The 16351-nt window shown below is 30.8% G+C and overlaps 1 protein-coding gene across 2 annotated transcripts; it reads right to left on the reverse strand.

Moving 5' to 3' along the window:
• Nucleotides 1-803: 803 nt before the first annotated feature.
• LOC110670704 (non-functional pseudokinase ZED1) lies at nucleotides 804-16323 on the reverse strand. 2 transcript variants are annotated; one of them, XM_021832849.2, is made up of 4 exons: nucleotides 16190-16323; nucleotides 15976-16102; nucleotides 5966-6107; nucleotides 804-2097 (listed from the first exon to the last, which is right to left on the reverse strand). In XM_021832849.2, exon 4 carries the CDS (start codon nucleotides 2010-2012, stop codon nucleotides 954-956), a length of 1059 nt encoding a protein of 352 aa, XP_021688541.2. In that variant the 5' UTR covers nucleotides 2013-2097; nucleotides 5966-6107; nucleotides 15976-16102; nucleotides 16190-16323; the 3' UTR covers nucleotides 804-953. The 2 variants fall into 2 exon arrangements, 1 of the variants encoding a protein (XP_021688541.2); XR_009149565.1 differs by lacking the exons at nucleotides 804-2097; nucleotides 5966-6107 and adding an exon at nucleotides 8470-8954.
• Between the last annotated feature and the right edge of the window lie 28 nt (nucleotides 16324-16351).

The raw sequence follows: 16351 nt of genomic DNA on the forward strand, positions 1-16351 counted from the left end.
CTAAATTTTGAACAACATCTAAATGAAGTAAATAGACTTTGATACGGTAAAGAGAAAATATTAACTCAATCCCGAAAGCTAACTCACGGATGAAAATTTGTCCAAATATTATATATAACACAAGTATTTTATTGCAAACCAATGTGAGATAACAAAATTTCTTGAAATGAGTGTTCAATCCAATGTTAAATTATATATATATATATATATATATATATATATATATATATATTAAATATTAAAAAAATAAGCGATATTGGATTTGATTTTATGAAAATAGTAGAAATTTATAATATAAAATTGTTCACAATTAAAAATTCTTAGGCAGTGTAATAAAATTATGGAATATATATAAAAAATAATTATTTAAGTAAATATATACGCAGACCAACTACCATGCAAGGTTTAGGCAACTGGCTTTGACCTTCTCGATGACGTTATTAATTCTTTAGTTTTAATTTTGGATCATCAAGTAAGGTAACATTAGGTGAACAAACTCATTAACTAAAATTAGTTTCCTTCTATCTCACTCCCTTTATGCTCATATTTTCTTTTCTTGTTTCACCAAAATCAAATTAGCAAATCTTAATCATGCATGCATGCTCTAGATTTTTATGCCATCTTTTATACAAATTTTAATTTAGATTAAGATCTTATTAATTAGATTGAGGTAAACATAATATAAGTTTTATATTTAAATATTTTCAAATTATTTTGCAACACAGAATGATATGTTGATTCATACCCTGCTTCTAAAATTACTTAAGTTGACATATAACAATGATATTCTTTTACACTGACAATACTAATTAATTTTTTATAGATTAATAGTAGCATTAACATGTTTCTGTGTAGGATGAAGAAATAACAAGTTTCATCGTTTTGAAAGATACACACATGGTTACATCAAACATGTTTAAATCCATGAAATAACACACAACACAGAATTTATGTCAGCAATTTGAGATTGCAGACTTATACATCTGCCTGAGTTGTTTTGCCACATCAATGATTTCTGGTCTATTGTCTTCAAGATCACAGGTGCACTGAAGTGCAAGCATTGCGAAGTTCTGCAGTTGCTGCTCTTTCCCAGGCCATGGTCCCTCTTCTAAAACTGCAGGGTCTACTACAATCTCATTAAACTTTTGGGTCTCCATATATTTCTTCACACCTTGTACCAAAGAATAGTTCCCAGGAGGTGCAGAAGGAAAAGGATTTTGTACCCTTTTTCCAGTCAAAAGCGACAAAAGAACTACACCAAAACTATAAATATCCACCTTCTCATTGATAAAACTTTTCAAGAAATGTTCAGGAGCCAGAAATCCCAGTATGTGTGTGGGAACATTCTCTATGCACAATCCATGCTGCACATGGAAATGACCTTCAGGAATAGATTCAGATAAAGTAAAATCTACTAACTTGGGAACATAGTCTTCATCTAGCAAGATATTAGAGGGTTTGATATCTCTATGAATAATAGGCTTGGGGAATGCAGCATGAAGGTATGCAATGGCATTAGCTACACCAAGAGCAATCTTCAGCCTGCTTTTCCATGACAAGGGTCGAAAATTGGGTGCATGAGGATTGTATATGTGATCATGAAGAGTTCCATTCTTTGCAGACTCAAAAACTAGAAGGGGAATTTCAGTCTCCAAGCAGCATCCCAACAGTTTTAGAACATTTTTATGGGAGCTGAATTGTGATGCAAAGACAATATCTTTAATAGAATACTTTACACTCTTTCTGTTTCCTTCAAGCTTTTTCAATATAATTGGGCGATCGTGTAGAAAACCATTGTACAATTTATACAACCCATAGTCATCCCAGAAAATTCGACTTGGATCGAAGTTATTTGTGGCACTGTTTAGCTCTTGAAAAGAGAAGCTACGAATTGGATTACCTCTGCCATTATTAAAAGCGACTGAAGACTCCAATAGCATTCGCCCATTTATCATTAACGATGTCTCCTCTACCGTTTTCCTGTCTTTCTTGGGTCTGAAGCAGGCAATCATCCTGTTAGTTTATGTTCACTTATTCCAGATTCAATGATAACATTTCCTAGTTGTTTGAACTGTACACTGTTGGCCTGCGTATTTCCTGAGCGATGTTTTCAATTGTTAATCATTATGCAAAGAACCGTTCGATAAAGAAAAAACATATGCAAAGAACCAAGTTGCATTTATTTTGTAGAGGTGAAAAAAGATTAAATACCTGTCGGTGGCCGAATCAAAATAATGTTATATTTATAACCCAAAATTCTAGTTGATTTGAAAAACCTTTACCTAAGAAAAATATTTTTCATAAGATGGAGGTATATTATCTACATAGATAGAACTCTTATTTTAGTATTATTTCTAAATTGAGTAAAATTTTTAATTAAATTAAGATTGAAGTGACTAACAATATTGTGAGAAAGTTATTTGACTTTACCCATGGAGAGTGACGTCCATAGAGAGGAGCTTTCACCCATTGCAGAAAGTGGCATTGCTAATTGCTGAGGATTTAGCTTTGCTCATTAGTGAGGGACTCCTGCCAATTGCAGTCCCATTAAGGGTGTAATATTAGTCATTTTCTGAATATGTGAAAATATGTTTATGTATATTTGTTTGAGATATTCAAAATGTATTTAAAAAATACAAATGTTTTAAAAGTTTTCTTTTCTAAAAGTTTTTTTTTAAAGTATGTGTTTTAAGCAGAAAGAATTTCGGCAGCCAAAAGATGGACTTTCAATAGTCGAAATCCCTTTTTTCTGTTCAAATACTATTTTTGGACAGAATAGACATAGCCAAAAGCTTGACTTTTGGCAGTCGAAAGTCCCTCGATAGTGAGGGTATAAAGAGGGTCCTAAGCTCTTTTTGTTATCAAAACACTTAGGTTTTTCTCTTCGCCTCTCTCTCTCTGAACTATTGAAGCATACAAGGAGTTCTTTGAAGAGATTTCCTTGGGTTTTCTCAGGATATAAAAGTGGATTCTTCCATTTGGAAGTTTGGGAGAGTATATTTAAGCTTTAGGGCTCTGATTTTCTCACCTTCTAGCTTCGAAAGAAGAGATAACACACATATATATATATAATAGATAAATCCAAGCATGTTGATAAGAAAATAGGTTTTTTTGTAACTTCAATTTCATATAAAATTGTTTTTAAGATGAGATTTGGGAAGTTTATGCATTTTAGGATTAGGGTTTTGTGATTTATGTTGAAATTGCATGTTTTTAATATTAGTTTAGGCATTGCATTTTTAGTGTTAGTTTAGGCATGTTTAAGTATTATGGGTTTTAAATGGTTAGTTCCCCTTAATGGATTTGAGGGAATCCTTATATATGTTACGTTGGGTTTGGGGGAAAATTTAGGATTTGAGTTTTTGGTTAATGTATATGGGAATTAAGTATGATTTCAAGTTGTTTTAGACTCTAGAGATGTGTATATATGTTTGGTTTATGTTTTGAAACTTTGGAATGAGTTTAGAGCTTTTAAAGAGTTTGAATCTGTAGGCTTGGCAGCCAAAGCATGCAATTTTTCAAAAAATCTGAAAAGTTTTCAAGTTCGACAGCCACAATCAGCACTAGACTAAAAGGCCATCCGAAGTCCAGGACTTTAACAACTGAAGTAGGTTCTACCTGATTTTTCTCCCTTCTTTTCTAAGGTTCCAAAACATGGTTTCATGGTTCCTAAGAACCTAGAATAATATGTGTATAAGGTGTTAGAACCTTGTATAACTCTTTAGAGTCTGATTTTATAAGATTATGCTTGAGAGACTCAGAAGGTTAAGGATTCGATGATAGCTACCATTCGAGATAAGAGGTTGATAGGCTATAAGAGGTGAGTAATTCTAACCTTAATAAATGTAAACTTTTTAAATTTAATTTCTGATTATTCTCATGCATCATGTCATAATTGTTTAGGATGTATGTATCTAGAGCATGAATATGTTATATATTTGCATATTTATTGTTGGAACATTGATGGATAATAGATGACCCACTGACTCCCTATTGTTATGACTACATTATATTATGTACGCTATGGATCCATAAAAAAATCCAAGAGGTGATCTTTATGATGCCCCTAGTGCATGACACAGATCATATTTTAAGCGAAAGTCCTGAGGAGCCTTTGTATAAGCCAAGCACATTGGATATATAAGTTAAGCGAAAATCCTGAGAAGCCTCTATATGAGATAGACACATTAGATTTGTGGAGTCACTGATGACAAGTCCATCGTATGTGAAATGTTTATGATGTGAAAACTCATTTGAATATTGCATTACATATGTATGAAATGAATGATAAATTTAAAGTATGTTGGTTAGTTTACTTACTGAGCTTGTGTAAGCTTATCCCTTTTCCCTAACCCTCAGATGCAGGTTTGCAGGATTAAAAGAGTTCTTTGAAGAGAGAGTCTCAGGGGTAGCTTTAATGCTTTCTCTATGTATGATGTAAGGGTATATGGATATGTAAAATATGAATGGATAGTATTGTGCTAGTAATTATAAAAAATTGAAGTTAGGTAACATTTTAAGTGTGATTGATGATGTTTATGTTTATGTTAACTCTTTTGGGAGTATATATGCTAAACCATTATGCTTTAGTACTTATGTATATTAAGGTTCAAATTATTAGCCACTTTTATGTTAAAGATGTTTATGTATGGATAAAAAAACTAAAGTGTAATAATTTGTTATACGTTTGAGCGTTGTTAGTATAGGTGTTAAAAGTATATTTATAAGTTTTAGGCTTGCTACGAGTTTTGGCAACCTTAAGCTGATCCAATTCCTAATGTCGGTGATGGCTCTTGACTGATATCATTACAAAGGGAAAAAGGCTTCAACCTAAAGTGGAAAAAGGGTATAGAATTCAAGAGGAAATAATTTTTGTCCATTTGTGATAGGGGTCTTATCCATGTAGTTGAATTCACCCTTTATGGTGTAGCAATTGTAGTAGTAAATATATTGAGTTATGTTTAGAGGAGATTGAGACGACTAACTAATATATTTACTATAAATAGTTTTATGTAAGGATTCTCTTGGGTGTAATTGGATAATTGGGTAATATAATTTTTAGCTTGTAATTGATGATTATTTATTTGATTATAGTGGATGTAGCCCTATATTGAGAAGATAAACCACGTAAATATTAATATTTCGTGTGTTTGCCTTGTTTCTTTATAGTTTACATGTTTTCATAATGCATAACAAATACCAAAGTAACATTGAGCCCAAGAATCCTATGTACCAAAAGAAGAACACAAAGGCAGCTATAGAATCTTATTGGTTAATGGAGCTTGAAAATTTGGGAACTAGTTAGAACAGTTTCACCAATATCACATCTAGTTTTATACATTATGTATTCCTTACAAATTAGAGACCGTTGATATAACACATAAATAAAGATGATCTTTCAACACACTTGCAACAAGACATGCAAAGAAATTTCACCAAAACTACTTTCAAAACTAAATATCAAGAATTAATGAATGAGTTTACGGCTATGTTCGACAAGAGGAGCGTTTAATATTTTGACTCTACTCAAAATACTACCCATTTCTTTGATTCTATACTATTTGATAATACAGTATTTATATTTATGCTAATACTTAAAAATTGAGAAGTATTCATGAAAAATTACTCTAACTTTCTAACTTTCCTCTTAACTTTTAGATATTGAGATTGCGGGAGTTTTTTTGACTAAGGTGAAAAAGATTTTAAACAACTATATATTATAATAAAACATGCCTACTTTAAAATTACTATATAAATAGTTAATCATTAACTGTTATTAAAATAGTAAACAGTTAATATTACCAAACCGAATCTACATGTGTGATTTAAGTGGCTATTACAACCCATCATCCCATAAAACATGACTTAGATCAAAGTTATTGTAAAACTGAAGAACGCGTCCCATTATTAAAAGCAATTGAAGACTTTATTGTTAAGCAAATAGTGGTGAAAGAGAATCATGTACCTGAGGAAGGCCACATCAAATACAAGCTGACGAAATTTTGAGCCCAAATGGATATATAACAGAAAGGCAGCTTTAGAATGTTCAGCGTCTCTTGGATAATTTCCTGTCTTGGAACTACTGTCAGGTGAACTACTTTCAGTGCCTGATATCAATGAATGAGTTTATTCAAAAAGTAATCTCATATATTGAAATGATGAAAAACGTAAAGACCTGATCACCAACTCACAACCTCTAGAAGGATTGTTGAAGTTATAGTTTTTCTGGGGACAACCAAGCCCTAGAAAATTCTCACAAGTTAAATCTGGTCACCTCTGAAATTTCGAGCCCATAGACCCAAGTTGTCGACTAAGAGAGTATTTTATACGTCTAAAGTCAGCCACATAGACTTTGGGCTATCTTATTAGCGAGGCGTTAGGGTGTGTACATGTGTGACTGCTAATAAACGTATTATTAAATTTGATTTGGAGGTTGATTGACGTAATAATCGGGTTGGTGAGTAGTAATTTAATTAGTGGTTCAATAATATTTATTAAAAAATTAATTAATTATAATACTTATTCTAATAAATAAATAAATATAACTAATTAAATTTTAATTATTTAAAAAAATTAATATTTATTAAATTATATTTACATAAACTTTAATAATATTTTTAAATTTTATATAAAAATATTCGAGTAATAAAATGTATAAAAAATTCCATAAATATTTAACAATTAATCTTTTTAATGTTTATGAAATATTAGGTATTTGTTAAAAATGACATATTATTTTATAAAATTTATTATATTATTATGGAATAATAGATATATTTTGACATAATAAACATGTGACTACTAAGGCCCAATTAATATTCATTTTAAAAATTTTAATGGGATTTTGAATTTAATTCTTCTTGTTCGCACTAAAAAAAATCTCGGATTGATGAGTTGAATCAATTGGATTAATCGGTTCATATCGGTTCAATTATTGAGTCAACTATTTCATATCAAATCACTTTTTTATTTAATTTAATTATAATCTAAATTAAATTAAGATTTCATTTATTTGACGAAAAATAACTTTATATGAAAAATATTTTCATGAAAAATATTTTTTAATATTTTACATAAAAAATATTTTTTTGAAAATATTTTTCATTATTTAATTGTAATGCTAAATTAATGATATTTATTTATTTTATATATATGTGTTCATATTTTAATAAGATTATCAAAGTTTAAAAAATAAAAAATAACTTTCTTTTCACTTTCTCTTTTAAAAAATAAAAGTCATTTTTTAGAAAGAATTTAATTTTCTCTTTGACTAGAAAAATATTTTATATTGATTAATTTTTTAAAATATTTCAAATACTAAAAAATATAAAAAATATTTTTTAAAAAAATATTTTTCATAAAATAAACGAAACCTAAAATTTGATTTACTTGTTCATTCAACCAATTTAGTTCGGTTTTAATAACGACGCTAATATGCGTGGTGAGTGATGAAGTGCTTCAATAGCAAGTTAGTGAGGGTGTACACGTAAATGTGTAAAAGAAAATAATATTAGTGCTTGAGTTTTGATTCAACATAATTAAGTTTTTGAACTTTCTATTATTACTCTTTGTTGAAATCCCACTTTGATCATATACATACATACAGGAGGAGCTAAACCCAATTTTGTTGATAATTTTAGCGCTTTTTGGATCAATGATAATTTTGTATGGTATCAAAACATGTTATAGTTTGAGACTCAAAAAATATGATAAGTAACATCACAATTAATTAAACTCATGTATATTTATATTTTGGTAAAAATAACTAAAATTTTAAAGTTAATTCACGAAAAAAGGCAAAACTTTAGATAGTCCATCGCATACAATACAAATAACAATCAGATTTAAAATTTTAATTTTAATTCAATTACACTTAAAAATAGTGACAGAGCTAAAAATTTTAGTTTAAAAGGGTCCAATTAAAATACATGATTTGTTAATAAATTATTTACATAAGTGTTAATCGAAAGAATTGAATAATTAAGGATGATAATCATTTCATAACTATAAAATAAAATTTATATAAAATTATTATTAAACTCACTTAAAACTTATAAAATCCTCAAAGTCATATACTTATCAAAATTTAATAAAAAAATAGAAAAAAATTTTAAAAATCACTATTAAATTTTTGAAAATTTTCAAAATTTGAAGGGCCAAATGCCTCTCTTAGCCCACCGCTTAAAGTTGATTGTTGAAATCCACCATTTTTTTTTTTTCCAAAGAATCCACTATTTATTAGCTAAAAAAATTGAAAGAAAATATAAGCTAAAAAAATTGAAAGAAAATATAAGAGAAAGTTAAACTCAATTGACTTCAGCAATTTTAATTGAATAAACCTCAAACTTAACAACCAAATATAGCCGACAATCCTCTGACACTCTCTGGGTCAGAGACAATTGCAACAAAACTTTTCAAAAAGAAAGTTTTTATTTACACTAATCCAAGATAATATACAAATGAACATGGGTCTTCTGAAAATTATAAATAAAAAAGATTATTGGTTTTTCTGTGATCCAAATCGATCCCATCATGAAAAGAGGAGAGGAGTGAAACCCTAAGCAATGGAATGTGTGAATTCAGTAAGTTTGCATACCCACCTGTCCTAGATGAAATTATGCTTATGCAAGAGAGAAAGGCCGAGACAGAGGATGAAGTAACTCGAGTTCAAAACTAACGACACATAAATGATTGTCATTTTTCTAACAATTAATGAAGGGGTGTAGCTTCTTAGATTAGAAATTAACTACCACGGATTTTATTGCATTGATTTGAATTCTGGGCGTTGTTTTGGTGAAAATTGTGCTGAAATTTTAATATAAAGTAGATCTTCCTGAGCTTCGAGAGGAGCTCAATTGAATGGGCTTGACCTTCTCCAAGATAAGCTACCAAGAGAACTGGGTGGTGTGACTGAGTTACAAGTCCCTTCATGAAGAGTTGCCATGCCACCTAATCTTGAACCACAGAGTTTAATCTAATTAACGTTCTAAATTTTAATTTTTATTCATAGATATATGTTTGGACATTTGATTAATACTAACATGTAGCAGATATGGGAGTTCTCCAAACAAAGGTGACAATATTCATGTGGAATAGGACGGAGATTGCTACATTTATATCATCTTCGTCCTACGTGAATTATAGACTGTGGTATGAGTTCGATTAGCACATGTCAGAATTGACAAGCATCCTTGGTCTCTTCCATTAAAGCACAAACAAGAAGGCTTTTACTCAAGAAATGGACAGCAGAATTAAGCAAGTGATATTCCTATTATTAGCTTGTGGGAGTTCCTACACACACTTGCACAAGTACTTTAATGAAGAATTATTCTATGATGTTTTAGAATTTTTACAGTTCATTGTTTGAATCAGTTCTGTTTCTAATTTGATTTCCTTGGATAGGTTCAGATAAAGCTCTCAATCTGAACATAGAGAAAACTTATAATTCTTTAAAAACAAATATAAATGGTTCTGCAATGGATGCTAGCTTTAATCTTAACTATCAAATATCTATCAGTGAACAAAAAATGGAGTTTATTTACGTTTGAAATCAAGATTAGTAAAAGATTTGATGAACTCAGAAAAACTGCAGAGAGAGTAATCAGGCAGGCTATCATTTATGTTGGTGAAAGTCTAGCCATGGCCTAGCTGTGAAGTTCTACTAGAGAAGCATCACGTGCCCTCTACTTTTTTTATTCACATACAAACATTGCATTTTCCACCTAAACAAAAGTACAAAACAGAGAAAAATCATTTTTTGTGTGTTTTCTTTCTATAAAGTTGAAAATTGTATTTCATTACTCTCAAACTTTTTTATTTATTGCTATTAAATATATATTTGTTCAACTCTGATATTACTTAGAAGGACAAAACCTGTGCTGCAGTAGCTGTTGTAGTTCGAGTTCACTTGGGCAGATCAGCTGATGGTTTTACTGGAAAGGTAATGGTTTCCTCCCCCTATCTAAAGAAGCTGTTTGAGAGGTTCTCTTTCTTGTAATTGGATTAAAGTTGCTCCTTAGAAGTTTTCCTCCATCTCGTACTTGGGTGGCCTTCGAATTTTTTTATGTAATTCTTTTAATGCATTATTAATATTTTTTTTATAATAAGATACCTCTATATCTCTTAATAATGTCTTTTCCAATGATCGAACCTGAATTCTGTCCTTAAAATTGCAGTGCTGTGATTCACTGGATCCAACATGTGTTGCTAATGTGCTAATAATATTAATTTATTAGCATATGCACCTTGAGGTGCATTTCATATTTATTTGAGTATTAATTTGTTGTTTTCAATATAGTTCTTTCAATTCTTTGCTATTTTCAAATTTTCAAATGATTACGTCCAGTGTCCATGCACTTAAATAATAATGAATATACAATATTAATTATACAGTTTAATTCACTCCTATAATAATTATATATAATTATAATCAAATATTGATCATTATCGATCAAATATAACAAGTAATTTTTATGCACCTTTCTTAAGGTCCAGATTTGATGTTTCAACTTCACCTAACAGTTTAGCCATACATCCTTTATAAGAGTTGTTCCTCTATGTGTTATCTTTGTTTTTCTTTTTGAATCATATCATTTGGAGTTTTAGAACTCAAGTTATGATCAAATAACCAAAACTAGTTCCTTAACTCACTAAAGTTCTAGAACTAGGCAGATTCTGAAGTCAACTTTTTCCTAATTATTTGGACATGTTACAACTACTTTTAAGCCTAATGTTCCTCATGAAAGTCGTTACCCTATGTTTTAGGATCACTTAGAATTTTGAATTACAATTTTTCAGGTCTTGTAGAATTTATTATAGCAAATTAACTGGCCTGGACTCAGGTATCCTGTGTCTACAAGATTCCAAGTTCAGGTCAGTGGTTTTGACTCTCATTTTAGGATTCTTACACTCAAGTTTTGAGAAAAGTTTCTAAATCAAAGTTGAATTCCTATCTCTTAGGTTTCCAGAATAGTTTGGCTTATCCCATTTAGGATTTCCTAGTGAAAGTTATGATATAAATTCTGTTCTGGAGTCAGATGGTAGTTGAGGCAGATTCCAGGATTTGGTGTACTCACTTCTTATAACAATTTGACTTAGTTCCCTTGGGTTCTGGTCAAAATATTAATATTGTAGATCTATGTCTTGTGAAAATTTTGCCACTATTTTGATGACATTTAGATTTTTTTAGACCAAGTTATGGCCATTTTGCCAAAACTGGTCAGGTATGCCTAAGTCCAGAATTCTTGGACAATTTGGTTCTGGACAGTTTTGTTGACCTAAATTATGCTAGTAATTTGGTTTGGTTAAAGACATTTCTGAGTTCTGAGTTCTTCATGAAAGTTGTAGTCCTATGTTTAAGTTTTCCAATGGTATAAAATTCAGGTCATTTGGACCTGTCTAGAGGAAGTTATGGCCAAATGAACATGTACTGTTCTGTTCATTTGATCATTTTTCTAAGTTCAGTGTTTGGATATCCGGGTTGGGACAATGAATTGGTCAACTTATGGGCAGAATTTGGGCAGAGTTTCTTCATGAAAAATGGGGTATTTTGGGTCTAGTTTCATCTCCAATTAGCCTCATACCAATTAGAGCCACACAATTTTAGTTATAGACAATTTTTTACACTGGACTCATAGGTCTGAATTTCCTGCAAAGAACATGCACTCCCAATATTCATTCCTCCTTACTCCCAAACTACAATTTATTATTCATAGCACTTCAAATGATCAACAATTCATCTCAGCATGCTCAATTTCAAGCCATAATGCAAAAGTACCAAATTAGGTCAAAACCCTAACTCAATATTCCCAACACCAAAAAATTCTCATCCAATGTAATTTCTAGCCCATAAAACCTCATCACATGTTATCACTAACCATTTTAAAACCATTAAAATAATCAATTTCACACCATTTTCATGGCTGTTGAAAATCAAGTTACTACACACTCCAAGTTTTCTTTTAATTTCTTAAAATTTACACTTGAATTAGCATGCCTAAACTAGTTAAAGAAGGAAGAAACATGTTTAGGCACTAACCTCTTAATGACCACTTCTTGCTCTTGCAGAAACTTTAAAATCCTTCAATTTCTTGGCAGCCAAAGTCTTGCTAATGGTGTAGAGTAAGTTTTTAATGAAAGGACTTAGGAAAATTATGGTGAGAAAGGGGAAAATTTCAAGCTCAAAAGCTTGAAAAGGGAGAGAGCACCATGACAATGGTGGATTGCAAGAGGAAGAAGGAGGTGAAGAAAATGATTTACTTAGTCAAAATTGTCTTATTTTAACTCCTCTTCTTATCCCTTAATGTGTTTGTTAAGTTCCCATTGGTTAACACTTTTTTATGATGTCATAATTTAATTAGTATTTATATTTTCAATTCTTTCTTTTTCCTTTTCTTTTTCTTCATTTTCCCATACATAATTTCATGATTTTAATTTATTTTATATATTTTAATCTCTCTTATTTTAATTGACATTTAGGTCAAAATTCAACTCTAGGGTTAAAATGACCAAAATGCCCCTTATTGAGTTTATCAGTTTATATTTGTCTGTACTAATTGATTAAATTTTCTTAGCATTTTTATTACCTTTTAAACTTCTTATAGCCTTCAATTTAATCCTATTATTTGTCTCACAGGGTTTCCCCATGAGTCTGGGATTAGCAACTACAGTCGCTTCTCGATAAGGTCACCTATCGCTGTGCCCCTGGCTCGTTTAACCGAGTTGCACTTTGCTTGTTTTATTTTTCCTTGATTTTTATTAATCTTTATTCAGTCAATTTATGCTTCCTCACTCTAGTTGAAGTGTAGTTTCAAACATTCTAACTGTTCAGACAGACATTAGTCACCGAAACAGTAGAATTTACAGACTACCTAAAGTGAGGGCGTTACAACTATTGTAGCACACAAGGAGTTATTCGAAGAGATTTCCTTGGGTTTTTTCAAAATATAGAAGTAGATTCTTTCATTTGAAAGTTTGGGAGTGTAGATTTAAGCTTTAGGGCTCTGACTTTCTTACCTTCAAGCTCCAAGAGAGGTACATTTCTTTTTTTCTTGATCTAATAGATAAATCCAAGCATGTTAATGAGAAATTAGGTTTTTTTATAACTCGAATTTCATGTAAAGTTGTTTTTAAGATGAGATTTGAAAAGTTTATGCATATTAGGGTTAGGGTTTTGTGATTTATGTTGAAATTGCATGTTTTTAGTGTTAGTTTAGGCATTGCATTTTTAATGTTAGTTTAGGCATGTTTAAGTATTATGGGCTTCAAATGGTTAATTCCCCTTGATGGATTTGAGGGAATCCTAAATATATGTTATGTTGGGTTTGGGAGAAAATCTAGGATTGAATTTTTGGTTAATGTATGTGAGAATTAAGTATGATTTCAAGTTGTTTTAGGCTCTAGAGATATGTATATGTGTTTTATTTATGTTTTGGAACTTTGGAATGAGTTTAGGGCTTTTAAGAGTTTGAATCTGCAGGTTCGGCAGCGAAGCATGCAATTTCTCAAAAAATCTAGAAAGTTTTCAAGTTCGGCAGCCGTAGTCCGCGCTAGACTAAAAGGTCATCTAAAGTCCAAGACTTCAGCAGCCGAAGTAGGCTCTACTTGATTTTTTCTCTCTTCTTTTCTAAGATTCTAAAACATAGTTTCATGATTTCTAAGGACCTAAAATAATATGTTTAATATGTGTATAAGGTGTTAAAACCTTGTATAACTCTTTGGAGTCTAATTTTATAGGATTGGGCTTGAGGGATTTGGAAGGTTAAGGATTCCATGATAGCTACCGTTCAAGATAGGAGATTGATAGGCTACAAGAGGTGAGTAATTCTAACCTTAATAAATGTAAACTTTTTAAATTTAATTTCTGATTATTCTGATGCATCATGTCATATTTATCTAGGATATATGTATCTAGAGCATGAATATATTGTATATTTGCATATTTATTATTGGTACATTGATGAATGATGAATGACCCACTGACTTCCCCATTGTTATGACTACGTTATGTTATGTATGTTATGGATCCATAAAAAAAATCCAAGGGGAGATCTTTATGATGCCCCTAGTGCATGACACATATCACATTTTAAGCGAAAGTTCTGAGGAGCCTCTGTATAAGCTGGGCACATTAGATATATAAGCTAAGTGAAAGTCCTGAGGAGCCTCTGTATGAGCTTGGCACATTAGATTCGGGGAGTTACCGAGGACAAGTCCATCTACGTTAAATGTTTATGATGTGAAAACTCATTTGAATGTTGCATTGCATATGTATGAAATGAATGATAAATTTAAAGTATGTTGGTTAGTTTACTTACTAAGTTTGTATAAGCTTACCCCTTTCTCCTAACTCCCAGATATAAGTTTGTAGGATTAGAAGAGTTCTTTGAAGAGAGAGTCTTAGGGGTAGCTTTAACACTTTCTCTATGTATGATGTAAGGGTAGATGGACATGTAAAATGTAAATGGATAGTACTATTCTGGTAATTATAAAAAATTAGAGTTAGGTAACATTTTAAGTATGATTAATGATGTTTATGTTTATGTTAACTCTTTTGGGAGTATACATGTTGAACCAATATGCTTTAGTATTTATGTATATTAAGGTTCAAATTATGAACCATTTTTATGTTAAAGAAGTTTATTTATGGATGAAAAGACTAAATTGTAATGATTTTTTATTCGTTTGAGTGTTGTTAGTACAAGTGTTAAAAATATGTTTACAGGTTTAACGCTTACTACTAGTTCCAACAACCTTAAGTTGACTCAATCCTTAGTGTCGGTAACGGCTCCTGACTTGTATCGTTACAAAGGGAAAGGGGCTTCGACCTAAGGTGAAAAAAGGATATAGAATTCAAGAGGAAGTTATTCTTATCCATTTGTGAGAGAGGTCTTACCCATGTAGTTGAAAACACCCTTTGTGATATAATAGTTGTAATAGTAAATATATTGAGTTATATTTAGAGAAAACTGAAATGACTAATTAATATGTTTACTATAAATAGTTTTATGTAAAGGTTCTCTTGGGTGTAATTGGATTAATTGGGTAGTATAATTTTGAGCTTATAATTGATGATTATTTATTTGATTATAGTGGAGATGGTATGCCCGTAGATGTAACCCTATATTAAGAAGGTGAACCACGTAAATATTAATGTTTTGTATGTTTACTTTGTTTCTTTGCAGTTTACACGCTTCTACAATGCACAACAAATGCCAAAGTGACATTAAGCCTAAGAATCCTCTGTACCAAAAGAAGAACATAACGGCAGCTGTAGAATCTTATAGGTTGATGGAGCTTGAAAATTTGGGAACTAGTTAGAACAATTTCACCAATCTCACATCTAATTATATACGTTATGTATTCCTTATAAATTAGAGACCGCTAATATAACACGTAAATAAAGATGATCTTTCAACACACTTGCAACAAGACATGCTAAGAAATTTCACCAAAACTACTTTCAAAACTAAATATCAAGAATTAATGAATGAGTTTACGGCCATGTTCGACAACAAGAGCATTTAATATTTTGGCCTTACTCAAAATACTACCCGTTTCTTTGATTCTACACTATTTAATAATACAATATTTATATTTATACTAGTTTGTAAAAATCGAGAGAATATTCATGAAAAATTACTCTAACTTTCTAACTTTCCCCTTAACATTTAGGAATTGAGATTAAGGGAGTTTTTAGACTAAGGTGAAAAAGATTTTAAACAACTATTATAATAAAATATTTCTATTTTAAAATTACTATATAAATAATTAATTATTAACTATTATTAAAATAGTAAATAGTTAATATTACCAAACAGAATTTACATGTGTGATTTAAGGGTGCTATTGCAACCCATCATCCCCTAAAACATGACTTGGATCAAAGTTATTGTAAAACTGAAGAACGCGTCCCATTATTAAAAGCAATTGAAGACTTTATTGTTAAGCAAATAGAGGTGAAAGAGGATCATGTACCTGAGGAAGGCCAAATCAAATACAAGCTGACGAAATTTTGAGCCCAGATGGATATATAACAGAAAGGCAGCTCTAGAATGTTCAGCTTCTTTAGGACAATTTCCTGTCTTGGAACTACTTTCAGTACCTGATATCAATGAATGAGTTTATTCAAAAAGTAATCTCATAGATTGAAATGATGAAAAACATAAAGATGTGATCACCAACTTACAACCTCTAGAAGGAATGTTGAAGTTACAGTTTTTCCGGGGACAGCCAAGCCCTTGAAAATTCTCACAAGATAAATCTGGTCACCTCTGAAATTTCGAGCCCATAGACCCAAGTCGTCGACTTAAGAGAGTATTTTACACGTCCAAAGTCAGCCGCATAGACCATT

The sequence above is a fragment of the Hevea brasiliensis genome, chromosome 6 (genome assembly GCF_030052815.1).
Source record: "Hevea brasiliensis isolate MT/VB/25A 57/8 chromosome 6, ASM3005281v1, whole genome shotgun sequence".
Taxonomy (NCBI): domain Eukaryota; kingdom Viridiplantae; phylum Streptophyta; class Magnoliopsida; order Malpighiales; family Euphorbiaceae; genus Hevea; species Hevea brasiliensis.

What these genes read in the sequence shown, in the direction of transcription:
- LOC110670704 (XM_021832849.2), bottom strand. Translation starts at nt 2,012, where the DNA reads ATGATTGCCTGCTTCAGACCCAAGAAAGACAGGAAAACGGTAGAGGAG.